The sequence below is a fragment of the Nuphar pumila genome, chromosome 3 (assembly GCF_984573655.1).
Source record: "Nuphar pumila chromosome 3, dmNupPumi1.hap1.1, whole genome shotgun sequence".
In the NCBI taxonomy this organism is placed as follows: Eukaryota; Viridiplantae; Streptophyta; class Magnoliopsida; order Nymphaeales; family Nymphaeaceae; genus Nuphar; species Nuphar pumila.
In genome coordinates, this window is record NC_143251.1 from 132,196,424 (window position 1) to 132,223,416 (window position 26,993).

General features: G+C 39.4%; 1 protein-coding gene across 4 annotated transcripts in view; it reads right to left on the reverse strand.

The window, feature by feature from the left end:
• Positions 1-4,077: 4,077 nt before the first annotated feature.
• Positions 4,078-26,993, reverse strand: part of LOC149843876 (putative calcium-transporting ATPase 11, plasma membrane-type) — a 36,615-nt gene continuing 13,699 nt past the window's right edge. Inside the window, exons 2-7 of one of the 4 annotated variants that reach the window (XM_090000116.1) lie at positions 9,268-9,322; positions 7,236-9,172; positions 6,981-7,139; positions 5,544-5,715; positions 4,705-5,003; positions 4,078-4,467 (exon numbers count right to left, since the gene is read on the reverse strand). In XM_090000116.1, the coding sequence (XP_089856242.1) occupies positions 4,150-4,467; positions 4,705-5,003; positions 5,544-5,715; positions 6,981-7,139; positions 7,236-9,172; positions 9,268-9,322 (2,940 nt within the window). In that variant the 3' untranslated portion in view covers positions 4,078-4,149. Of the gene's footprint in view, positions 4,468-4,704; positions 5,042-5,247; positions 5,335-5,543; positions 5,716-6,980; positions 7,140-7,235; positions 9,173-9,267; positions 9,323-26,993 lie in introns of those variants that run through there. The other 3 variants (XM_090000119.1, XM_090000117.1, XM_090000118.1) reach the window with 3 other exon arrangements.

Consider the following 26,993-nt stretch of genomic DNA (forward strand, 5'->3'; position numbering starts at 1 on the left):
TATATCACTGGCCCATTTCATGGAAGATCATGGTTGTACACCTTTTGTGCTAGTAACGTGACCAATAAGTTTATGAAAGGTTCAACGTTGTGTAGCAGACCAAACTCATTGCTGCAATTCAGAGACTGGAATTTTCATTGAAAATTGCATCCTTTATGAAATGTTTTAGAACTTGGCTTGCTTGACAATTTACTGAGTTAACCCGGTGAATGGACTTGGGAACCAGCAAAACCAGTTTAGACTCGGTCAAGCCTAGTCACAGTTCACATTGTATGTTCTATATAATTTTATATATCATAATATAACAAAATATACATAAATTTTTACAAAGTCTCTCATGCTACATACATTGTATATAAAAGATATATACATATGTTGATAATGTAATATATAACAATCATATTATATATACTTACGTTTATAAATTATAAAATATAAAGTTGTCATGATCTGGCCAAGTCAGGAGTCAACCAATGGATTTCGGGTCATTGGGTTTTAAATGCTAGGTTAATGGTAAATAGAAGTGAAACAGTAATAATAGTGGATATGTAATTTGAGGAACATTGCCATGGTAGCCTTTTTAAGGTCTGGTAGTAAATCTACCTCAAAATCACATCCATTTTTTAAAACTTTCAAGTATTCAGGTACACATCCTACATCTTCTGGGAACCAAACTCGAGGCTGGGTGGTTCCTTCAAGAATGGCGGATAATACAAGTGCAACAAGGGTATGCGGTTGCCTCTAACTGGTGGGCTTCCTAAGGGCTTGGGTATTGGTGACCCCACTCAGATTTACCTCGCAGGGGGGCGGACCCATTAAGTGACCCGGTTCTCTGTGACCATTCCTCGTCATAAAAAAAAAGGTACAACCATATCAATTCCCACACCGAGTACTGGCACATGAATCATCAGAGCAGAAATCATGACATAGAACTATAGTATTTTTGCAGAAAAAACATTAAAACAACCCTTGCTTTTGTAAACTTTCACAAGGACAATTTTAGATAGTAGATCGTATGCCCCAACCAGTTAAGTTGTATCTGTCATGAAAGAATAACTGCAGAATTTCCTCAAATCTGTTTCCAAATTCCAAAAATAATAATTCAAGTAACCCAACTCATTTGAGAAAGATGGCACCATTATGCACACATCTACATTGTGAGAACTTGAGTTTTGTGTTCGATTATGTGTCAATGCATGTCCAAATCAAGATGGTTCCGGGGTCTGCATTGGATGGGATCAACTACCCAATTGAAGTTTTGATCCTAACTGCCCAATTAAACTTCATTTTTACAAATTGAAGTGGAACACGAATGACCTTCACTTTGTGTTAACAACCAAAACCACCATAATTACTCATTTCTCTTAGGTGAGGAGAACTCATTCCACTGATGAAAAAAGAACTGTCAAAATCGAAGTAATTTTTTACTTAGCTTCTCTCTTAAAAAAGGAAAAAAAGATAAATAACATAAAATGAATGATAGTTGCAGTCATTAATTCTTTCAAGAAGCTACAATCACAGCAAGCAAACATATCAAAGAAAATGTTGGCTACACTCAAGAGTACCATACTCTAGCTAAAACTCATAGGTGAGTTTTATTTCATTAATTGAACCCATGGATGCGTTCATGATGGTCCTTTTACTAGGGAATGCACTTTAGATGGAGTCCTTTCAATGCAAAAATCATGATTTTCACAATTGTGAAACTTTTACACATCGTGGACTGTTGAAATTTGAAGCCTTTAAAAGATCTGTTTATAAACTGCAATCTGAGGATTTTTTTTGCTCGAGAAACCACCCCAGTATCATAGACTTAGTGCTGGCTTTGCCTGTTGTACTTAGGGTCCCTGTCCTGGCAGCTTAAAACTCCGAGGGTTTACCCCCTCCCCCCTGGGGAGTATCAGACGATCTAAAACATGTTTTTGTCTAAACAAACCATGTCCATCTTATCTGTAAGGCTTGATCCACAAAAAGATCTAGAAAATATGATGGAATGGGCTGTTAATGTGATGATGAGCAATGCATGTTTGCTATGCGACTATGACTGGCTTTGCTTTGTCTAAGTTCAGCTTAGAAAGATCCATGAGAAGTACATTTTTGTGGAACTGCCCTTCACAAAAACAAATTGGTTGATTGATCATCTCTTCTAAAATTTTTTTTATATTCTTTATGAACATGCACATATATCTAAAAAGATTCCATTGAGTGTGGAGGTCAGGGGTCCCTCTGATTGCCACGGTTGGATTGCTCACTCTCTAAATGGGCCTCATAAAAAATTTCAGAGCTATTGATGCTCTAGATGAATGGCATCTAGGGCATAAAAATGGACGGTTGAGAACAATATCAAAACCACAGCCTTAGAGACGCCGTTCATCACATGGATCAAGAGCATCAAAGAGACCTCCATCCCCTGATCTGATCCGTACTCTCTTCCAATAAATGGTTCTTGCGTTTTAACAGGTGCCTGCAGAGCTCATTGAAAAGAGTAGGGTGGGAATTGGGGTCAAACCCAGGTTTTTATCAGGCATCCTTTCAAGTAGGGATGTAGAACCGTTTGGACTTAGCTCGGATCTAGGCATGATCGAGTCCAACCTAATGGAATTTAGCATAATTGGATCTGGATTTGGATTCAGGGTCTGATAGAGATCAGCTAAAACCAAATCTAGATTTGGCTAAATTAAAATCCGACATTTACTGATGTCTAGATTTAGATTTTAGTTGGATTCAGATTTTACTTACTCGATACCAAGTCTGGCTCTGATTATCATTCGGATATGACTTTTGCTACCAAATCCAAACCAATTAAATGGATTCAGATTGATCGGATATCTGACCTTCCAAGTCGGCTGAGTCGAGCACCTTAAATCCAACTAAAAAATGGACCATACTAGGGCAAACTCGATTGAATTCTCATTTCGCACCTAACCAGAATCCAACCTGTTTATCAGTTAGGCCGGGTTGAGCATGAAGTTATTGGGTTTGGATTCTATGCCTATCATGTCACATTCGATGCATTTCTTTAGGAGAGATTTTTTTTTCTTTTTCTTTTTTGGGTTTTCCCTCATCCTCCATGCCTTTCTACGTACCATGGGTTTTGAACCTGCAACGTCCCACCACAGGGAGACGTGAACTTACAGCTCCTACCAACCACACGGAGCTCCCGTTGGTCTGGTCTTTCTCTATGTTTTTTTTAAAGGCAACTTGGGGTTAGGTGGACCCCTACCAGAACAGCTCCTACCAGCTTGACACAGGACCCAGATTAAACATGTACTCCAGGTCACCAGAAATGTATGCCCTCAAAAAAGAGTAGCCTATCTGTATTGTGTTCTACCTGCCTACATGCCTTTCAAGGCTCTCCTCTTCTTGGTCTGCAATTCATTGTAAAAGGAAAAAAAGTCAAAAAGTTTGAGCCAACCGAGAAGATGGTGGAACCTAGGGGTGTCAACCGGTCGGATTTGGTTCGGACCTAAGTGGAACCAGATCAAGCCTTGATTTTCAGGTATGGTATCGGGTCCGAGCGCGAATCTAATTGAACCCACCATAAGAGAAACCATAATTTTTACATTGAAAATTTGAGGGTCTTACTCGGGACTCGGGTCAGGCCCAGGTCTGGTATAAAATTTCACAAACTATCCAGGTCCATGTATTAATCGGACCTTTGGGTTCGGACCCTTCGGGTCTTATTTATCACCATACCCAGACCCTATAGGGTTTGGTACGAGTCGGGTCCAGGTAAACCCGACCCGTTGACACCCCTAGTGGAAACCCATCTTGCCCATGATCGATTTCTCTTGGGATTATAGCGGTGAAGAATGAAAGAAACAGCCGACTTTTGTTCTAGGACTTTTTTTTTTATAATCCAAGGGAATAACCCTCATCACGGACTGCACATTGGCTGGCCTCAGGTTGGTAAAACCCTTGATCCTGCCCACCAGGGAGTAAACTCAGCCTCGACCTTGCTCCAAGGGATGCCACTCGTGGGTTTCGAACCGGTGGCCACTTAAAAAAATATCGATTTTCAATTACTAAAAACTGTTGCTAGAATCAATGTAGTACCTCTCTACCTATAAAGAGATGTGCAAACCAAAAGGGTGGCTATTATTAAAATAAAATATTAAAAAACTTGGTGGCATCGATTCATACTGTCTTTCATGGGAGCTCCATTTGTTGGGGGCCACTGGGGAGCAACTTGTAACCCAGCTTGTGCTGTGTGCTTCTCTTGGCAGATTCGACCGGGATTAACTTTACAAAGACTGCTACGATCATACTTACAAACCCAATGGCTACACTCATTAGCCACAATTGCAAACTCAGTGGTACAGTGCTAGCAAAAGCACCCAGAAACTCCACTATTATTATCTGAAACGCCACTGTCGCCACCAGGACTCCCAAGAACACCCAGCTGCTCAGTATGCCGCTAACAACATTTATTTTCTCAATGTATCGGCTGTTTATTTCATTGAACACCTGTGGAAATCAAAACCAGACGAAATCATTTCTCACAACTTTGCCAGCTCTCATCTGGTGTGAATCGACAGCCATTACTCGGCGCGACTCAGATGGGACTCAGTCAGCTTAGACCGTTTCCCTTTAGGCTTATTGACTTTGGTAGATCAACCTGAGTGCAATTCTCCGAGAATTTTATTAGCTGAGTTAATCCAACATTGATGTGGTTTTCGAATCGCTTGGTGGATAGAAACTAACCTGACAGAATACGAAAGAATTGAATACAAAAGTATTGAGGACTGAATCTGCATGAGAGCCACTCAATCTCAGCAGGCGCTTGCCATCAAACTCAAGAACTCCAAGAACTGCAAGCTGATAAATTGCTTGCCCAACGATATTACGCCACATGGTCCTGCTGATAAAACTCTCATCACGCCTGACAGGAGGTCTTTGCATCAATTCATCAGTTGGAGGTTCTGTAGCTAGAGCTAAAGCTCCAAGAGTATCCATGATCATGTTGACCCACAGTAATTGGACAGCAGTGAGGGGAGCAGTGCCTGAAATTCGATGTCAATGATAAATAATGCAGACTGTTCTGCAAGAGAGGATTCATGGCAGCATGACAAGGAAGATCAGGACTTTATAAAATATTCAAGCGATTGGTAAGGCTAGCAAATCCTTGTGTCTCAGATGGCTAGGTATGCTGTAACTATTGACATAAAGTGAAGAAGATTTGGGCACAGAAGTCCCGAGGCATCCATTTCAATGGACTTTGTTGTGACCAAGAAAGGAGCTCAAACTACAACTTAACCAACTGGAACTTCATTGAGGATTCAGAACTTGTTTATAGCCTAACACATTGATCAGCGTGCCACAGTGTCAAGTTTCCTGTGTTCCAGATGGTTAATGGATTAGTCCCATCCGTAGTCAGTGACAAAACTTAAGATCAAGGCCTGGTCAAGCCCACAAGTCTCATCTTCCTATAAGAACCTATCTCCATCCGAGGCTTAAGCTCAGAGTCAGTGGTAAGCAAGTTGGTTTAATAAATGCTGGAACCTAGTTCAGTTTTAGCCTTTCAAAAGGGGGATTTAAATTACCTGTTACACATGCTGAAACAAAATTAATTATGAGAGCAACAATATTGACAGTTAGTTGGAACTGTACAAATTTCTGGATGTTAATGTAAACTGCACGACCCCACTTAACGACATTCTCGATCGTACTGAAGTTATCATCCATAATGATGACATCTGCATTTTCTTTGGCCACCTGATCATAAGAAGTCATTAGAGTGTGGAACACAAATTTATACTGCCAATGCATCCAAGGAATATAATATGAGAACATGTGTGTGTGCACGTATTCTACATCAGTTCAAACTTCAGGATAATCAGAATATCAACATGCATGAGTCTGTTAAAGATACAAAGAGTCCTGTCCTGTCTGCCTATTCAGCTATGTGTGCACTTGAGTCGGATGGCAAGGACACTGATAAAGTCAACTGAGTTTAAGCTAATGTTAAACCAAATTTCACTGTTGCCAACTAACAGTGTTTGATCCAAATTGAACTGCATTTGGCTTGGGTTGATGACCTGTTTCCCCCAAACAGTATAGCTGGCATCGATATAATTCTCTTTGATCTGTGCTTTCCCAATGCTTTCCTCAGCAGCAAGTTGGTCAGTTTTCTCCGAGTCAGCAAAGTCAACACCCATTCTTATGCTCACAAAATCTTTCAAACCTTAGCAATCTAGGTTTGTCCCAGCATGCAGGCATAGAATTGGCCAAGGAGTTTCTATGGGTATGCTTTTCAATACATAAGCCCTCCTAGAAGTTGCAGAGCATTTGATATAAGAAGTCCGCTATTTGTCGAGAATACCGAATGCTATGTAGCAGAAGATGAATTCAAATAAGTGGCAGATTTAAGAAGAGACTAATCCTAGCTTCTAAATTTGATTAGCACTTTTTAGTTTAAATAAACCATTTGATTGAATTACCTTTGCAGAAATAATTCTATTGGAACTATAATTTGAAACTTGATTGGTTGGAATTGCTTAAACTTGTTATTCTGGGGAGCAAAAGAGGCCTACACTACTACATGAAGTTGCAATAAATTGCAGATATTTTGCGTTGGCGTTAGATCTGGTAAACACAAGTTGTTTGTCTCTATATCCTAAAACTAAACAATCAAAGACATAGATGAAGTGCATTAATAACGATAGTGATGATCTGAATTAAAGTGGATAGAGGCAATCTCGTAGATTGCAAAATATGATGAATTTTCTTCACGGTTGTATGATTTGTATTCTAAAGCACATGGGAAACAGCAAAACTTATGCACGACATAGACCATATTGGTTCAAGTATATCTCAAAGTAACAACGTAGAGTGGTGACAAAGCAGTTTTTACTATCATGTTTGCGACCTGGAAACAGTTGATGCAGGAAAGTTCTAGGCTTGATGAGCAAAAAAAAAAGACTGCATTGCAAGGGTACAGAATACAGATTGAACTGTTACTAAAGGTGAATATTAAATACCTCAGTTCCTGCTATGCCCATAGCTAGCCCAATGTCTGATTCATGCAAAGCAGGTGCATCATTAGTCCCATCTCCAGTTACTGCAACAACTTCTTTATGTACATTTCTAAGTTGTGTTACCAGTGCGTGCTTGTCTAGTGGCAAGGATCGAGCCATTACCTGTGACACTAACAGTCAGAACCTATAAAACTGGAAGACTCTCGCTCTGTGTGTGTGTGTGTGTGTGTGTGTGTGTGTGTGTGTAGATTTAAGCACCTGAATTTTTGGAACCATCTCCTTCAGCTCCTCGGGACTCTTCTGACGGAAGTCTAGCCCTTCTATGGCCAAACCATCATCTGTCAGTATGCCACATTCTTTTGCAATGGCTTTGGCCGTGTTGATATTGTCTCCAGTAACCATCCGCACAGTGATGCCAGCAGACCTGCATGTTTCAACTGCTTCTTTGACTCCAGGACGTACAGGATCCTTGATTCCAACAATGGCTATCAACGTGTAACCATCTACAGGGATCTCATTGCCATTATAGTTCTCATCTACGTCTGTGAAAGCCAGGGCTAGTGTTCGCAGAGCTTCACCTGCAAAATTATTTATGACATCCAGAATGTCCGTCGCATGTGTATCTGACATTGATACGCACTGACCGCTAGAATCAATATATTTGTCACACATTTGCAAGATGATCTCAGATGCTCCTTTGCAGAATGCACGGAATCCACCTCCCGGAAGTGCCACAACCACTGACATATTCTTCTTAACAGAATTGAAAGGATCCATTTTTACCAATTTCAAACGTTGATGTTCGTTATCAAAATCACCTCCTATTAGCAAGCCAAACTCTAGCAATGCTGATTCTGTGGGTGTACCTAAAATGTTTCTTTTCCCTTCTTTGCTCCTAACTACCTCGGCAGCAGTATTATGGAATGTTAATTGCAGGAAGATCCCCATCACATTTTCAGGAATCGATGATAGGGAGTCATTCCACGACTCATTTTTAACAGTGTGGGTCTCTTCACAGATCCATAGCTTGTTGACCACCATGTGATTGGTTGTCAATGTCCCTGTTTTGTCTGTGCAGATGCATGTAGCTGATCCCATTATCTCACACGCTGAGAGATGCCGGACTAGTGCTCTATCATTCATCAATTTCTTCATTGCGAAGGCTAGGCTTAGAGTCACTGCTAATGGCAGACCTTCTGGGACTGCAACTACTATTATTGTTACTGCAACTGCAAAGTAGTTCAGGATCAGAAGGGCATCACTTGATGACCATTTTCTGATGCTTCCAGCGATTGCCTTGTCAGCCAAGAGCCGACCTAGCAATATCACAAACGTGAGCACGGCAAAGGTTAGGCCAATCTTTCCAATTATTGTGGCAACACCATTGAGTTTCACTTGCAATGGTGTTTCATCTTCTCCACCCTCACTGAGGGTCTCCATCAGTTTTCCCCATTCTGTCCTCATGCCAACAGACATCACTAGCATTTTGCCTGATCCATCTTGGACTTTTGTTCCTGACAAAAGAAAAGGCTTTTCATGATCTACATTTACTGGCTCACTCTCACCTGACAGGCTCGATTCATCTATTAGCAAACCATAACCTGTGATGAAAATGCCATCTGCTGGAACTTGATCTCCAATATTTAAATGGACAATATCACCAACAACTATGTCATAAATGGAAATCTTCTGCCTGAACCCGTTTCTTGTCACATGAACAAAGATTTTCTTCTTCTCTTTGTCCAAGTCTCTGAATTGCAAAGACTGCCTGTAGTCACTGATTGCTGTAACAAGAACAACCAGGAATATGCTGAGAACGATCCCTATTCCATCGTACATTCCCTTGGGCCATCCCTCACTAGCAACTCCAACTACCACAGAGATCACTGCACATACCATGAGAATGATGAGTGTCAAGTCATGTAATGCTTCCCAGACATACAACCAGAAGCTGCGGGGAGGCCTCTCAACATATCTGTTGCACCCATAAATCTTTTGCCTGATTTCCAAGCTCGATTCGTTTACGCCATCGTGCGGAGAAACCACAACTTTTCTGGCTATTCCTTCAACCCCTCCATGAAATCTCAACTTTTTCACATCATGCCCTCTAAAAATGGATGCCAATTCATTTGCATCCATACCAAAACCTGCTGCTCGGACCTCATCTGAAAGCTGATGGTCAGCTCCACTAACAGCTGAATTCAAATTCCATCCATCAAATTAGCAAAGAGATTTATAATGCAAGATGTTAATATTAAAAGGTAAAAGCATTATTGGACAAGTCAGATACCCTCAATAAATTGCAAGGCTGCCTTCTGAACATAAAGTGCAACACGTATCTTTTCCTGGAAATATAAAGGCATGAAACAAACCATGAAAAATTGAAAATCAAGAACCAGGGAATTGTGTAACAGACAAAAAATGGTACCAAGCGTTGCTAATTGCTAGCATGAGATGTGTCAGTTAAAAAAGCAACTCCACAAAGAAACGGCTATTTGTTGCCTGTTAGAAATAGCGAGGCACTAGAAATAGGGAGGCATGAGATGCGTCTGTTAGAAAAGCAACTCCACAATGAAACGGCTAGTAGGTGGGGTTAGCTGAGATCCACTGACTGCCCATCTTCCCTCCCATCTTTGGCTCCCATACAGAGCCTAACGAATGACACCAAAAGACCGACTTGGGCTCTGCATGGGCGCCTTGAATCGGAGGTGTGTTGTGGTTTCCCAGACGCTCTCTGCTGTTTGGGAGCAGTGGTGTTGCCAAAACACTGCATCGAGAATGGTGTTGGCCACTCCAACGCCACATTTCAGCACCATTTACAAGAGGATGTTTTTGGCAACACCATATTTTAGGTACACGCGGAAATCATGTGTCCGTCCCATTGATCACAATGCCTTCATGAATCGACCAGTGTTCCTGAATGCATGCCTTTCATTGTCAGGCACTGCCAAAAACTGGGGTCTGAAGTTGAAAAAAGTAGCATATAGAGATAGAATGACGGGATCAATTTTTTTGCTGTAGAAATGACAATAACATCAGAAAAAACTTCTGCGATCAACCTCAAGGACAGATGATTTGTAACTGAATAAACAGACATGCAATTCTCTTGTGATATCACGAAATGAAAAACCATCAAGCACCAACGTTTTACCTCCAAGAATGTTGTCATATTGAACATTAAGGGCACTCAGAATTTAGATCAATCCAATCACTGGTCCCGTTCGTTGTCAAAAAGCATCACTTTTGTGGTCTACTGTCGAGAGACAAGTCATTCACAAACATGGGGTTTTGTAAGATGCCCAATGTGAGCAGTCAATAACTTCAAATCTAGTACGTGTCCAGACCTCAGAATGAGCTATGGTTCGCAACCAGTTTGATACCAGGGCCGTCAGGGGGGCTCCCACCAGATTAACCAGTCACTTGGCAACCAAACCTAAGCCATCTTTTGTTATAGATCCTGGTGGGAGCTAATGGATGTATAAATTTATATAACAGGAATTTTAATCTCCCTTAATGCCGCAACCTCCATATCAAGCAGTTACATGGATGGCAACTACAGTGCCTTCCGATTTCTTATGTGGGGCTGGGCAGATTGAAAAAAGAAATGTGCGCGCCGTTAATCGCTAAATTTAGAAGAAGATTGGAGTCATGGGAGGGGAACCTTCCATCAAGAGCGGCAAGGCTCACCCTGATCTCTAGGGTCTTGGTAGCTTTGCCGCAGTTCTGGATGAGCTGCTTCAAGATCCCACTTTCCGTGATCCACAAAATGGAAAATGTTATGGCATGAAAACGATTATTGATAATGCATGAAATGTATCACACATTCATGCATTTATATGTAGTTTTATGGTATAAGTATTCATGTTTGTGATGTTCTAGGTGCAAACAGGTTTTGGTTAGAATTTTGCTCGAACCTGAGTTAACATGAGAGAGATAAAACTATTTTAATGTAATAGGTTCGGTTTTCAAGGAGATCTGGATCTAGATCTAACCCAAAGCCTTCATCATAGACTTTGAATCAGATTCATACTCAAACTCATCTAAGATCCAAAAATCCAAGCTGAGAAAGTCTGATTCATCCTCACAGATAGTGCATAGAAGTAAATTGCAAATTTTAATAATTTAACGATGATTATTGAAAATAACTTGAACTAAGGGTTGTTTTAAAAAATAGTATAAATTTTTCATATAAAAAGAAAGCTACAACAACCCTAAGAACCATCCAGCTGCATTAGAAGTCGTGCTTTTCTTTTCCCATCTTCTTCTTCTTCACGTGTTTTTTTTCTTGTTTTTTTTTTCTTTTTCATTTTTTTCTGTAATTCTCTTGTAAATCTTTGTGTTCTTCGCGTTCTCTCTATTCGCCTTGTTGTATTTTGTGTTTAATCGTTGCAGATATATTCTTTTAGAGCTTCAAATCGGATTTGGCATAATAACCCCTTTTACCTTCATTGACCGGCGACCGAGAACCCCATCTAACAATCGCCGGCCATCTTTTCTTCTACATCGATCTTTCCTTTCGTAGATTCAGCTCCAGGACGTGTGCAGCAAGAGGATATCAACGTACAGTAAGGGAAAGAACATAGGTACATGTTTTCAAGTAAGGTAGACCGTTGTTTGCAAAAATCGCACCAATTTTTTGGCGTTGTTGCCAAAGAACAGGGTAAATAAGGTCTAATTCATTACTCACTTTATTGATATTTTTTTAATTAGTAAATATAGGTACATCTTATGGAGAAAAGCTTTTCATCGACGGTGACCTTAATGGACATGTAGGCATTAGTAGGGATGGATTTGAGAGTATCCATGGAGGCTATGGTATAAGAGAAAGAAACGAAAGTGGAGAAAGGATTTTAGATTTTGGTTTGCCCTATGATATGATCTTAGCAAACACTTGGTTTAGAAAGAGGAAGTCTCACCTAGTAACTTTTAAAAGTGGGGTTAATACGAGTCAGATAGATTTTTTCCTACTTAGAAAGAGAGATAGGGATTGTTGCATCGATTGTAAGGTTATACCGGGAGAAAGTGTAGTTACACAATATAGAGTCTTAATTTTAGATTTTGGAATTAGACAATGCCGCAAAAGGGATAGACATAGGATAGATCCTAGAATTAAGTGGTGGGCACTTAAAGGAGCTAAACAAGGAATGTTTGTAGAGTAAGATTGCACAAACTATCGTGGTATAAAACTCATGAGTCATACTATGAAACTTTGGGAGAGGGTGATTGAGTCTAGGTTGAGGAAGGTTGTCAGGATATCGGAGAATCAATTTGGTTTTATGCCTGGAAGATCAACTATGGAAGCTATACATCTTCTTAGACAACTTGTTGAGAGAAATAGAGAGATGAACAAAGATTTGCATATGGTTTTTATTGATTTGGAGAAGGCATACGATAGAGTACCTAGGGACGTTCTCTGGTGGACAATGATGAAGAAAGGTGTTTCTCTCAAGTACATTAGTATAATTAAGGATAGGTACGAAGGAGTAGTAACCAATGTCCACACTTGTGGAGGGGTGACAACCAATTTTCCTATAACGGTTGGGTTACATCAAGGATTAGCTTTAAGCCCTTTCCTATTTGCTATAGTGATGGATGAGCTTACGAGATCAATTCAAGAAAATGTGTCGTGGTGTATGTTGTTTGCTGATGATATTGTTTTGATTGATGAGTCTAGAGCTGGGGTTAATGCTAAGTTAGAATTATGGAGACAGACATTGGAAGCAAGAGGTTTTAAGTTGAGTAAGAGTAAGACATAATATATGGAATGTCGGTTTAGTAAGCAACGAAGTAGTGATGGGAGTGTAGTGAAGCTTGGTGAGCAAAAAATACCGGTGGATGATTGTTTCAAATATTTGGGATTTGTCATTCAAAAGTATGGAGAAATTGATGGAGATGTAAATCATAGGATAAAGGTTAGGTGGATGAAATGGAAAAGTGCAACTGGAGTGTTGTGCGATCGTAGAATGCCATTGCGGTTGAAGGGAAAGTTTTATAGGACGACTATTAGGCCCGCTTTACTATATGGTACGGAATGTTGGGCTGCCAAGAGACATCATATTCAAAAAATGAGTGTAGCTAAGATGTGTATGCTTAGATGGATGTGTGGAAATACAATAAAAGATAAGATTCGGAACGAGGAGATACGTAAGAAGGTAGGTGTTGCATCCATTGAAAATAAGATGAGAGAGAATCGTTTACGGTGGTTTGGACATATTCGGTGAAGGCCTAATGATGCTCGAGTTAGAAGGATGGAGAAATGGAAAAATATATTAGTTAAAAAAGGTCGAGGTAGGCCTAGGAAGACTTGGATGGAGATGATAGGAAAGGATATGAATGCTTTGAACCTCACCGAGGACATGGCATTGGATAGAAATGATTGGAGGAGAAGGATTCATGTGGAAGACCCAGAATGATTTTCTTTTTGGTTCATATCGCCGACCCCAATTGTTTTGGGATGAAGGCGTAGTTGTTGTTTTGTTGTTGTAAATATAGGTGCATGATCTTTTGCATTGTCATATTTAAGATTATTTGTTTAGAATAATTAGTGCACTCGTACCAGACATGGACATCAGTGTATGCAAGGGTGTAGATCTTTGGGCTTCTCGTTGCATCCTTTTATCGAAGATCCTGAGAGACTACTTCGTTCTTCTCGAGGTCAAAGAAAAATGGATGATCAAATGAAGCCTACTGGACCTATATGCCCTTTGAGGGAGTACTTTCTACCCACAGAGTATACCCATGCATCATGCATCAAGAGTACTAATGTAGGGGCACCACATTACGAGATTAAGGCCAGTGTTATTCAGATGTTACCTTCCTTTTATGGCTTTAGTCAAGAGGATCCCTACAGACATTTAGACGAGTTCCTCGAGGTATGCTTCACTATGAAAATCCAGAATTTTGAAGATGATGCCTTAAAATTGACCATGTTCTCATTCTCATTGAAGGACAAGGCTAAGTATTAGCTTAAGTCCTTAGATACCATAGAAATGGGGTTTTGGGAACAAATGTAAAATGAGTTCCTCAAGAAGTATTTCTCGATAGGTCATACTAATCAATTTAAATGAGTCATCATAGAGTTCGATTGTGAACAATTTCATGAGACATGGAAAAGAATTAAAGAACTTCTTAGGAAATGTCTCCACCACCAGGTGCCAAAATGACAATTGGTTCAATGCTTTTATGACGGTTTATCAGAATTGTCAGATGATCGACTCTTCGTGTGGGGGTACTTTCATGTTAAAGAGTGAGGATGAGGCATGGCGTCTGTTCGACACCTTGAGCGAGAATTTATTACATCATGCATCCATTTCATGGGCCGAGAGGGCCACGCCAGGGATCTTAAAAAAAGGTGGTGCTCTTAAGGTGGGTACAATAGTTGAGTTGCACAGCAAAGTAGACTTGCACACTAAGAAACTGAATCAGCTTCTTGCTAGTCCATCACCTACTCATATGGTGTACGTTCTATGCGCTAGCCCGACACATGTTGTTGATGAGTGTCCATCGGCATCTCAGTACCCTGAATTTGTCCAAGAACAAGTGCAGGTTGCTCAGGGGTTCGCCAAACCCGTGAACAACCCGTTCTCTGCTACTTATAATCTGGGTTGGGGTAACCATCCTAATTTCTCATAAAAGAATCCAGAGGCTTCGATCTATATCCCTCCAACACAGCAGGTTAGGCTTAATGCTTTCACTCAAACCTATGAGAGGCCAAGTTATCCCAGCCCTTTTCGATGTTTCCCACAGCAGTTCCGCAGGAGACCACTCAGTAGTTGTCCTTCGAGGAGAGACTTCTTTAAGCATTTCAAGAAGTGAAAACCTCCAACTAAACTGTCTTTGAAAAGTGCAACCAAGTGCTAAACTCCCACACGCAGTCCATAGTCAAATTAGAGACAGATGGGACAGTTAGTAGAGGCATTGACTAGGAGGAATGAGGGTAGTTTACCAAGCCAACTTGTAGTAAACCCCAAGGGCAATGAACCCATATCTTCTAGCCTATGTATGACAGATCCTCACCAACAGCAAGCTAAGGTAGTTATGACCCTTAGGAGTGGACGAGAGTACCAATCAGTTCTAAGACAGATGACAAATGAGTCAGGCGAGACCATGCCTTCTACTTTTGCTCAGTCCTCTACCCCTGATAAAGGCAATGATAGAGGTGAGTCTCCTCAGAAGGAAGAGGATTCCTCAGTGTATGTCCCGAAACCACCCTATCCTAGAGCCCTAGAGTCTCCAGGAGGCATTAGCAATCAAGGAGTTAAGATGCAAAAGATGCTCAAAATTTTCAATCAAGTGCAAATCAACCTTACCTTGCTTGATGCCATTCAGCAAGTGCCTGCCTATGCCAAGTTTCTAAAGGAATTGTGCATGCAGAAGCATAAACCAAGAGGCAAGGTTCCTACCAAGGTCCTTCTGACAGAGCAGATGAGTTGAGTGTTTCGGCACCAAACTCCACCTAAACTCAAGGACCCTGGTGCTCCTATTATCTCATGCGTCATAGGAAATATCCAGATTGAGAGAGCATTGTTAGATCTTGGGGCAAGTGTTAATCTCTTGTCAGGGCATTTCTATGATTTATTTGGATTAGGAGAGATGAAGTTGACTCCTATGACCCTACAACTGATAGATCGTTCTATCAAGGTTCTGAGAGGAATCCTTGAAGATGTGCTAGTCAAGGTAGATGAGTTCTATTTTTCAGTCGACTTCATTATCTTGGATATGGAGGGCGTAGACAGCCAGCACCAGACTCTGATCATTTTGGGTCGGCTATTCTTGGCAACAGCTAATACATGTATCAATTATCGTACCGGAGCGATGGATGTTTCATTTGGCAACAGAAAAGTAAGATTGAATATCTTTAATACTATCATGGGACCCGCTGGAGATGAGTTTTGCTTTCATGTAGATATTGTTCAGGATTTGATGGAAGAAGACTCAAACTTGTTGATTAGAGATCCACTAGATGCTTATTATACAGTAGAAGATAGCCTAGATAGGGAGTCCTTAAATGTGTCGTTGATAGTTTCTAGCACCCTTCCTTGGAGAGGATGATTCGAGCCTCTACCCGCTTTAGCTGAGACGTCGGCTAAGCCTTCAATAGAATGTCTCTTAGAGCTTGAGTTGAAGCCCTTATCGGCTTCACTAAAATATGCATATCTCGGAGACAGCCATACATTGTCTGTGATCATCTCTGCAAACCTCACAGAGGATCAAAAGACCATATTGATTGAGGTTTTGCAAGAGCACAAAGCTGCGATAGGTTGGACGGTGGTAGATCTCAGAGTGATAGATCTGTCCTTTTGCATGCATAAAATTTATTGTGGAGAAGGATTTAGGCCTATGCGAGACATGCAAAGGAGATTGAATCCCAACAAGAAAGAAGTGGTCAAGTAGCTAGATGCAGGGATAATTTACCTCATCTCGGATAGTTAGTGGGTGAGTCCAGTTCATGTAGTCCCTAAGAAGTTTGGACTCACAGTAGTTGAAAATGAAAAGGGTGAGAGCATTCCTATTAGGACCATGACAGAGTGGCGAGTCTGCATAGAATATAGGAAGTTAAATGCAGCAACACAAAAGGACCACTTTCCGTTACCATTCATTGACCATATCCTTGAGTGACTTGTTAGACAGAGTTACTTTTGTTTCCTTGATGGCTATTATGGATAAAATCAAGTAACAGTGCACCCTGATGACCAGGCGAAGACGACATTCACATGTTCCTATTGCACCTTTGCTTTTAGGCATATGTCGTTTGAGCTCTATAATGCCCCGACTACATTTCAGTGATGAATGATGGCAATCTTCTCCGATATGGTGGATGATGTTATAGCGATTTTTATGGATGATTTTTTAGTGTATGGCTTTTCTTTTGATGATTGTCTTCATAAATTGACTAGAGTGCTCAAACGTTGTATGGAGATAAATCTTGTTCTCAGCTGAGAAAATAGTCACTTTATGGTTCAGGAGGGGATTGTGCTCGAATATATTATGTCCAAGAGAGGGATTGACGTGGACCAAGCCAAGGTGGAGTCATTCTCACGACTGACCCCACCTACTACTATGAGACATGCGCGTTCTTTCTTAAGGCCTGCAGGCTTTTATCGGCGATTTATTAAAGATTTTAGAAAAAACTCTAGACCGTTGTGAGCTTTATTGGCCAAAGAGCAACCCTTTGAGTTTGATGAGGAGTGCAAGAAGGCATTTGAGACACTTAAAGATGCCTTGACCACTGCACCGATTTTGAGGTCTCTGGATTGGATGCTACCATTTGAGATCATGTGTGATGTGTACAATTATGCCATATGAGATATTTTAGGATAGAGGATTGATGGAAAGCCCTATGTGATTTACTAAGCAAGCAGGACTATTTCTGATGCTCAAATGAATTATACTATGACAGAGAAAGAGTTGATTGTCGTAGTGTTCGCATTGGACAAGTTTAGGTCTTATTTACTTGGTTCCAAGGTTGTTTCCTATTCTGATCATGCAGCATTGAAATACATGCTGAGTAAGAAAGACACCAAACAAAGGCTCATTCGGTGGGTCTTGCTACTACAGAAAGTTTGATCTCGAGATTCAAGACAAAAGGGCAGTGGGAATATAGTAGTCGACCATCTTTCCAAGCTGATTGTGGATTCCATAATAGATCAGAGACCAATCAACGATTCCTTTCGAGATGAGCAGATTATGGTAGTAGGATCATTGCAGTTGCCTTGGTTTGCCAATATTGTGAACTATTTGGTGACCAGACAGCTGCATGCACATTGGGGCAAGAACGAGAGAGATTGATTCTTAGCGCAGGTCAAGCACTATTTCTGGGATGAACTGGAGTTGTTCAAGTATTGTGTATACCAAGTGATAAGGAGATGCATCCCAGAGGAACAGTATGAGTCCATTCTTACTTTTTGTCATTCTTTGGCTTGTGGAGGGCATTTCAATAGTAGAAAGACTGCAACCAAGGTTTTGCAGTCTGGATTTTATTGGCTTAACCTCCATAAGGATGCTCATAAGTTCTGTAAAAGCTATGTCTATTGCTAGCAATCAGGGAACATGTCCAAGAAGGACATGATGTCCTTGCTTTCCATACTTGTAGTGGAGATTTTTTATGTTTGGGGTATTGATTTTATGGGTTTGTTCCCACTATCGTTCAAAAATGTGTATATTCTTGTGGCGGTTGATTATGTTTCCAAGTGGATCGAGGTCGTAGCAACCAAGACCAATGATCATAAAGTAGTACTTAAGTTCATTAAGCACAATATCTTTAATCGGTTTGGTGTGTCCTGGGTGATGATTAGTGATGGTGGCGAGCACTTCAAGAATGTGCAGGTTACCTCTCTTCTGAGAAGATACTTTGTGCACCCCAAGTTTGTCACCCCTTATCATCCTCAGACCAGTGGACAGGTAGAGGTTTCAAATAGGGATATTAAGAGGATTCTTGAGAAGACAGTTCAGCCAGACAGGAAGGATTGGTCTCAGTGCCTTGGTAATGCATTGTGGGCCTACCGAACTGCCTTTAAAACCCTTATTGTCATGTTGCCTTATCGTTTAGTCTTTGGGAAAGCATGCCACCTCCCTATCGAGTTGGAACATAGGTGATGAAGCATGAAATGCACATCATGATAACCAAATATTCATGCATTTCAGCATTATATTTAGGTTTAGAACTCGCACTTAGATCCAAAGTTGACAGGTCCTATCGAATTTGGGCTTTCTTTATTTACAAATCGGTTAGAATAGTTTAGTTTTATTTTATTATTTTTGGGTGTTGCTTCATGTTATTCAATATATCAGTGTTAGTTAGGTCTGGTACGTGTGTGGGTGCATTGATTTTCGTCAAGAAAAATAGAGGTGTATTTATTTAGTTTTCTTTTTAGTGTTGACCGTTAGTATAATCTTTTTGTTTTTGTTTTTGTTTTTGTTTTTGTTTTTGTTTTTGTTTTTTTTTTGTTTTAGATAGATTTATTGTTGATTATTTGATTAGTTTCTCAAATTTAGTTAGAATTAATTTGTTTAAGTTTTTAACTGTTAGTCTCGCGGGCTTTTTGTTATTTTAATAATAGTCTTGTTAGTATATATATAGTTATGTTATTTTGTTTTGTAGGTATTTTCTCTTAGAGGTTGCTACTTGCGGAGGAGAATTAATATCTATCATTGCCTCTTTAATTGAGCCCGAAGAGCGAAAGTCCCAAGCTTAGTTTAGGATTTGCTTTCATTTTAATTGTGTTTACTTTTATTGCATTATAATTATAGAGATAGTATAAATTTTTTTTTTTAAATATTAATAAAGTGAGGTTTTTAAGTGAACTAGTATGACTTATTTTCTGTTTTCTGTGGAGTCGATCCGACTTGCCACTCTACACGAGTGCAAGGATTGGTTTTGAATTTATTATTTGGTGTGCAGTTCTTGTTTTAAAATAACCGTTTGCAAAAATTACATCAATCATAGGCGTACTCATCTTATAAAGTGGGATGCATTCTCTCTGGCTAAAGTGGAAGGAGGTCTCAGTATTAAGTTAGAAGAGGTCAATGTCGTAGCTCTAGCCAAACTGGCCTGGCGTACCCAATCCAATTTGGTAATCCCTTGGGTCAAAATGGTCAAAAAGAAGTACATGGTAAAAGAATCCTTATGGGTCTCTAGGAAATACATGTTGTCCTCTCATGGCTGGAAGGGGGTTAATATAGGGGTGAGGGCACTGTTAACAAGAGCCAAGTGAGAGGTAGGAAATAGACAATCTATTGAATTTTGGTTTGACCCCTCATATCTCACTTGCCTATTAACTCTCAAGAAGTGTTGTATCCTTCTCTTAGGCACATCAGCCTGTTTAGCTTCTTAGAAAGTAGTTGTTTCCCGCAAGTGGTGATCGTGGACAGGCGTGTTAGGCTGCCACCAGCAATGCAACATGAGGTGAATCTTCAATCCTGGAACCCAGCCAGACCGGATGCTCTGACTTGGTCAGGCAAGGGAACCTTCTCTCAACGTGCGGTTTAGCATAACATACGTGTGAAGGGCCCCCTGGCTAGGCTATATAATCTAATTTGGGCTAGTTATGCCTCCCCTCGTGCTGCTATCACTCTTAAACTAGTTGCTGATGGTAAGTTGCTTACTCACAATCGCATGAAAATGCTGGGGTATCAATTTATGAGTTGTTGCCCCTTCTGTCAGAACCACTAAGAGAATGATCGGCACATGTTCCTTGAGTGCAAGATGGTCCAACAGATCTGAAGAAAGGTTGCCTCCCTTTTTTATGTAGGTTGGACCCCTCTTTCGGTTAGACAAAGCTTCTTGAGTTGGACCATCCAAAAATTCAATGACAAGCTGATAAAAAGAAGTTGGATTGCAGCATTCCATATCATTGTGTGGTCTATCTGGAAATCTAGAAATGAGAATATTTTAGCTAATTTGAAGAGTAGTAACCAGGGTGATCTTGTAATAGGGTCCTTGCGTTCGAGCACAGGTTGGATCAAAATGAATATCGACAGTCTGTTCTCTGGGTGATGGTACATTGGTTTTATAGTTCATTCCCACGAAGGCTCCATTTTAGTAGATGGATGTTACAGCAAGTTTGTGTTAAGGATGGAGAGTGGCTAGCCCGAGGAAAAGCTTTTGATCATCTAAGTAATTGGAGTAAGGTCATTATTGAAACTTCGCCAACAGAACATAGTATCCCTGTTGGCATAAACTGGAATGTAATAAACAAAACACATACTGTTAGCCACCACAGTGGAAATGGACGAAAGAAACATTTATGCAGGTGCTCGGCGTTCTCCTCAGCCTATCGACACCCACAATAAGCCCAGGCCATCAAGTCGATGATGAGCAGGACCCTAAACCCAAATGAGAAAAAGAGAGCACCTTAGTTGCACTCATCAAGCTACCATGCCTTAATTTATAGTGAGAAGAGAGTGGGGGTTTACATGTATGAATGCATGTATGTGAACCCTTCACATGCCATATTGAATGTGAACCATTTACATTAATGTAACCCCTCTCCACTAATACCCTTTATTAAGGGTGTCCTGTGTCAAACTGGGTCACTCAAGGTTGGACCCAATCTGAAATGTTCAACATTCTCCCACTTTACACATTGACACGGAAAGACACATAATTGAGGTTCTTTATCGTTATCTCGATTCAATTTTCATGTGAGTTCACATGCTATCCGGTATCACAAGAGTAAATCATATGAGTCATGGAGATAAGCACCTCTGTATGAAAATATCACATTTTCATGCACTACAATATAATTCATTTTCAGTGCTTTAGCATGTTAAGATTACCTTTATGAATAGGTTGACCCATTCTATTGGTCTTTTAATATTGTTATTTTGATATTCTCTCTACCCAAATGTATTATCATACATCAAAAAGAATTAATCAGACGCATCCCCTTTACATGTTGAGAATATAATCTCGGTGCTATCCTTTTAGTAAGGAGATCCGTAATTATTTCTTTCATACTGATTGTATCAATTCACACTAAATGATTCTCAGTCATTTCTTTAACAACAAAGTACTTTAACTCTATGTGCCGACACAAGATTAAGCTCTTGTTGTTATTCCAGAAGAACATAACAGCTTCGTTATCACACAAGATCTTTAGTGGTCTTTCAATAGAGTTCACAATTTCAAGACCCATAATGAAGTTTTTTATCTAAATGGTCTAAGATGAAGTCTCGTATACAGTAATGAATTTTGCCTTCATAGTATGAGCAACAGTTATAGACTATTTTTCGCTTCTCTATGAGACAACACCACCTGTCAAAAGAAAGATGTATTCAGTAGCAGACTTTCAAATATTGAGATATCCTCCTAAGTTTGCATCAGAGTATCCAATTACCTCTAGGTGGTTAACATTTCTATTGGTCAATATATAGTGTTTCGTTCCTTGAAAATAGTGCATGACCTTCTTTGTTGCCTTTTAATGCGCAATGCTTGGCTTAGACTTATGTCTATCAAGCATTCCCACAACAAATGTGATATCTGGTCATGTGAAGGTTTGCGCGTACTACAAACTTTGAACCGTAGAAGCATATGAGACAGTTACCATCTGAGTCTTTTTATTATCATCCTAAGAACAATCATTTAGGCTCAATTTATCTTCTTTCACTATAGGTGTCGATCCAGGAGAATAATTCTCCATCCCATATCTTTTAAGAACCTTGAAGATATAAGATTTCTGAGAGAGGTCAAGGACACCCTTAGTTCTATCATGGCAGATCTCAATCCCAAGGATATATACGGCCTCACCCATATCTTTCATGTCAAAATGAAAGAAAAAAAACTTTTGTCTCATGTAGCATACTCAAATCATTAGTTGCAAAAAGAATATTGTCAACATATAAAACCAGAATTATGAAGTTACTCTCACTAGCCTTAAGGTATATGCACTGATCAACAATGTTTTCAAATAATTCAAAATTCAAAATCACCTGATTAAACTTTTTATATCACTGGCGGAATGCTTGTTTAAGTTCATATATTGATTTCTTCAATTTGTAAACTAAATTATTTGAGTCATCTACACTGAAACTAGGAGTTTATTGCATATATATCTCTTCTTCTAGATCCTCATTCAGGAAAGTCATTTTCACATTCATTTGATGTAGCCTTAAATCAAAATGAGCTACGAAGGCCATGATTGTCCTCAACGATTTCTTAGTTGAGACAAGAGAAAAAGTCTTATTATAATCAATGCCCTTCATCTTTGTGAAACACTTTACAACGAGCCTAGCCTTGTACCTCTTCACTTGGTCATCGTAGACCTCTATACAGGTGCTACAGGTGGTTTAAAATGAACATCTACCTCCAGTTATTGTTGTATATCTTCATCAATAAGTTGTTCTACTTGAGATTGATGTTCATTGATCGAATTTTCCCTAGCATTATCCAAAAGGACAATGATAAAAAAAAACTGGGTATTTTTCCTTCGCAGGTATGAAACCTAAATCGTGCATTTCCTCAAATTCGAAACTTTGAAATACATATATCCCAATAGAACTATTTTCAAAAAATCTTGCTTTATCTATTTTCACTATCTATGGTGTATAAGATAGACAATAAAATCTAAAGCCCTTTGATCTTTCTGGATAACTAATGAAAAATCCACTAGTCATCCTAGGATCAAATGTTTTTATACGTGGGTTATACAATTTAGCTTTAGGTGGACATTCTCATATGTGCATATATGATAAAGAAGGTTTTCTACCAGTCCATAGCTCATAAAAAGTCTTTTTGACAGTCTTCGTAGGAACTTTATTTAATATGTGCATTGTTGTCTTAAGAGCTTCATCCCCTAAGGTCAAAGGAAGGTTTGAGTGATTCAACATCGCTCGAACTATTTTCTTAAGTGTATTGTTTCTTCTTTCAGCTACACTATTTTGGTAAACACTACCAAACATGGTATATTGAGGTACAATATCTTTTGCTTTTAGAGACCGCACATCTCAGTGAAATGACCATAATATTTGTCACATTTATCAGACCTAACCACTTTAATAACTTCATCAATTTGTTTCTCTAATTCTTTCTTAAAGTCTTTAAAAACTTAAACGACTTCAATTTTTTCAAATAAGAAGTAGAGATACATATACCGTGAGTAAGCGTCTATAAAGGTGACAATATTTCTCACTTGTATAACATGGGGACAAAGTCTCTCAAACATCCGTATACATAATCTATAATTTTTTATTGTTGTGATTGGCATCTTTTTTACACATGTTAGACTGTTTAGCCTTTATGCAGTCAACATGTGGTTCAGTATATGTGTAATCAAGAGATCCAAGAATTTGTTCTTTCACAAATCTTTGGACTCGCTCTTTCGATATGTGTCATAACTTTTGATGCCAAAGCAAATATGATTGATCATCCTTTAGGCCACATTTATTGTCAATCATTTTGTTCTTAACGGAGTGAGATTCTCGAATTTGGAATTTGGTTTTCAAACGATACAAACCAGCACACACATATGCAGAACCTACATGAATATAATTTTTAACAATAATAAGCTTAAAGTTTTCAATTTTAAAAACAAAATCAAACTTATCAGGTTTTGAAATAGAAATGAGGTTTTGACTATAGGATGTAACATAAAATGTATCAACCAAATCCAAAATAAATTCAAACTCCAACACAACTCTGCAAGTCCCAATATTCTTGAAATGCGAACGCATCTTATTTCCTGAAAAGATACTTCTTTCATGCTCTATTGATTCTCTTTTCTTCAGAAATGCCTGCAAAGAGTTAGCAATGTACACCGTGACACCAAAATCAATCCATCAACTATGTAATAAAATATGAATTAAATTGCACTCATGAGAAACAAATGACTCATTAGCTTTATTCTTGAGTCATTTCTTATACTTCACGCAATCCAATTTCTTATGTTCCTTCTTCTTGCAGAAGAAACAGTTTATACGAGAACCTTCTACCTGGAATTTAGCTTTCACATAAGAGTTTGAATTCTCTCCGGAGGTTTTCTTCTTGTTCTTCTTCTTGAAGAAATATTTCTTTGTCCCGACCTATGTTTTCCCTGATGAGAGACCATATGTGTGCTTGGTACCCTCTCACCTTTCAGTCTTTTCTTTTTCTATTACTCATTATTATATGTATTGTAACAGATTTTGAAGGGTCTGTATTTAATAAGCAATAAGGCCAAAATCAGATGGACTAGAAAAGAGTCTGAAATGGCAAACTTCATGTCATTCAACTGAAATGCAATGTTCCTTATTTTCAAGATGTGTTGTTGAATGTGACTATCACTAGAAGTTTTATAGACACCAACTAGGACATCATGGTACTAACCCTATCCTTATTAGAACTAATGAACTGAGCTTCAATGACTCCTAAGAATTTTTTCATTGTTCTGCAGTGAGAGATGTCGCCTCGAATATTCTTAACCACTCTTGATTGCAGAAGCAATAAACTAAGTCTATTTCAGTGCTCCCACTTCTTAGAGGTAGCGTTCTGTTCGGCTGTACTATGGTCTGTAAGAGCGGGAGATTCGTCAATACTAAGAGCCAAATATAAGTCTATGTAAATCAGAGTAAATCACACTATTTCTTTTCAATAAAAAAAATAGATTCGTCTAAGATAAGGATATTATTAGAACCGTTAATGATTATAAAACCTGTTACTTCAAGAAATGAAAGGAAAAGACCTTATAATTGCTCAAACAAGACTCATGTTAAAAAGGTAAAAAAACTTAAACCCTTTATTATTCACCGTTTATGAGACAAGCATAATTGGGCAATTATCATTCTACTTTGGTGGAAATGATCATACTTATAGTTGTTTTGTCTCCTAATTAACAAGGAATTGACTTCAATTGGTGAGATCAGCACATCATGTAACCAAAGGCAATTCAGCATTGTATCTTTGGGTACGAACATGTTTCATGCGCTGGTATACACATCTACTATTACACCCTATATGAATTTGGAATACAATGACCTACCTTTGAGTAGAATCATAGTTTTATAATGTCATACACAACCATGATACGGAATCTTAACATGATCCAAAGAATCCTTAATCAACACTCAGATCACTTTGGTGATTGCATGAGTCAGTTAATCGAAATCTTTTACCTCAAACATATTCATATTATGGAGCATGCTCATGCACACATGATAATGCATGCATATTTATTACAAAATATGTACTATATCATCAAAAACACAAATTCATGTTTCAACTTATATGCATAAATACATTTTTATCAAAATACGTCATACATGTTATGAATTTAGTCATATTTATGCTCAAATATCATGCATAACTTAAATAACATAAAATGCATGCATGAGATATGCAAAAGTCATGCTTCCATGATAATAAACACCAATAAAGCATGAAAAAATGATAAAAACATGATCTTACAGGTAATACCCAGGATCCCCATGCTGGAACTAGTCAAAAAGTACTTTGACTCGGTCTGAAATGGCCCCAAACCGATCAACCAAGGCCCGAAATCGGTCTCAGAACAACCAAACAGGTCTGAAACATGTACACAAGCCTATAAACCACTAAAACCGAATGCAAAAATCTTTGTTCAATCACAAATTTATGAAAACAAGGTCTCTACATTAAGGAACATGTGAAAAAACGATAGGAATTTATCAAAAAGGGCTCTAAACCGGTCTCGAAATATCCCCTATTGGTCATAGAACCAGTTTGATCCTTTAAAGGGTTTAAATAGTACATGGACCTTATTTCAAACCTAATTCAATCCAGTCCAGATCCAAATCTTATTCTAATGGATCTCGAGTTGAATCTTACGGTTTGGACCCGATCGGGTCCCAAGTTGGATCCCACGATCCAGACCCAATATGGATTCAAAACTCGATGGATCTAAGATTCAAACCCGATCCAAACTGGATTTGTGCTAGATCTGGATCCTAAAACCTGATCCAGATTCTAGACCCGATCCAAACAGGATCCATGTCAGATCCTGATCTTCGACTTGATCCATACCAATCCAAACAGGATTCGAGTCGAATCTGGATCCTTGGGCCAGTATGGATCGGGTCAAACCCAGACCCAAAACCCCACGAGCCCAAGTCCAGATCAGTCCCCGAGATCGGGTCCAGACCCTATCCACTCGATCCTTAACGTATCCGAGTCTGGATCACGTCCACCCCGAGATGGGCATCGACCCAATCTACCTAGAACAGAGGATTTGAGTCTGGATCAGGTCCCCCAGAAACGTAGATCTGATACTCGCTCGTACCAGGTTGGATCGGGACAATCCGACGACGTTTGCCTTTGGTTTTCTCAGAAACTGAATGCCACATGTTCAATATCTCAAACCACGCCCTCCCCCTATTTCATCTTCTACATGCGGCCACCGGCATCGGCGGTCGGTCAAAATGTCGTCGATGACGGTGACCCATCGGTGATGGCCTCCCTCGACCAGCGATGACCAATGAAGGTAAGGTGGAGTTTTTTTTTTGTTTCCAAAGGGTTTATACCCTATTCTTAGCTTACTCTGCCAACTGCAGTCATCGCCGATGGTCGGC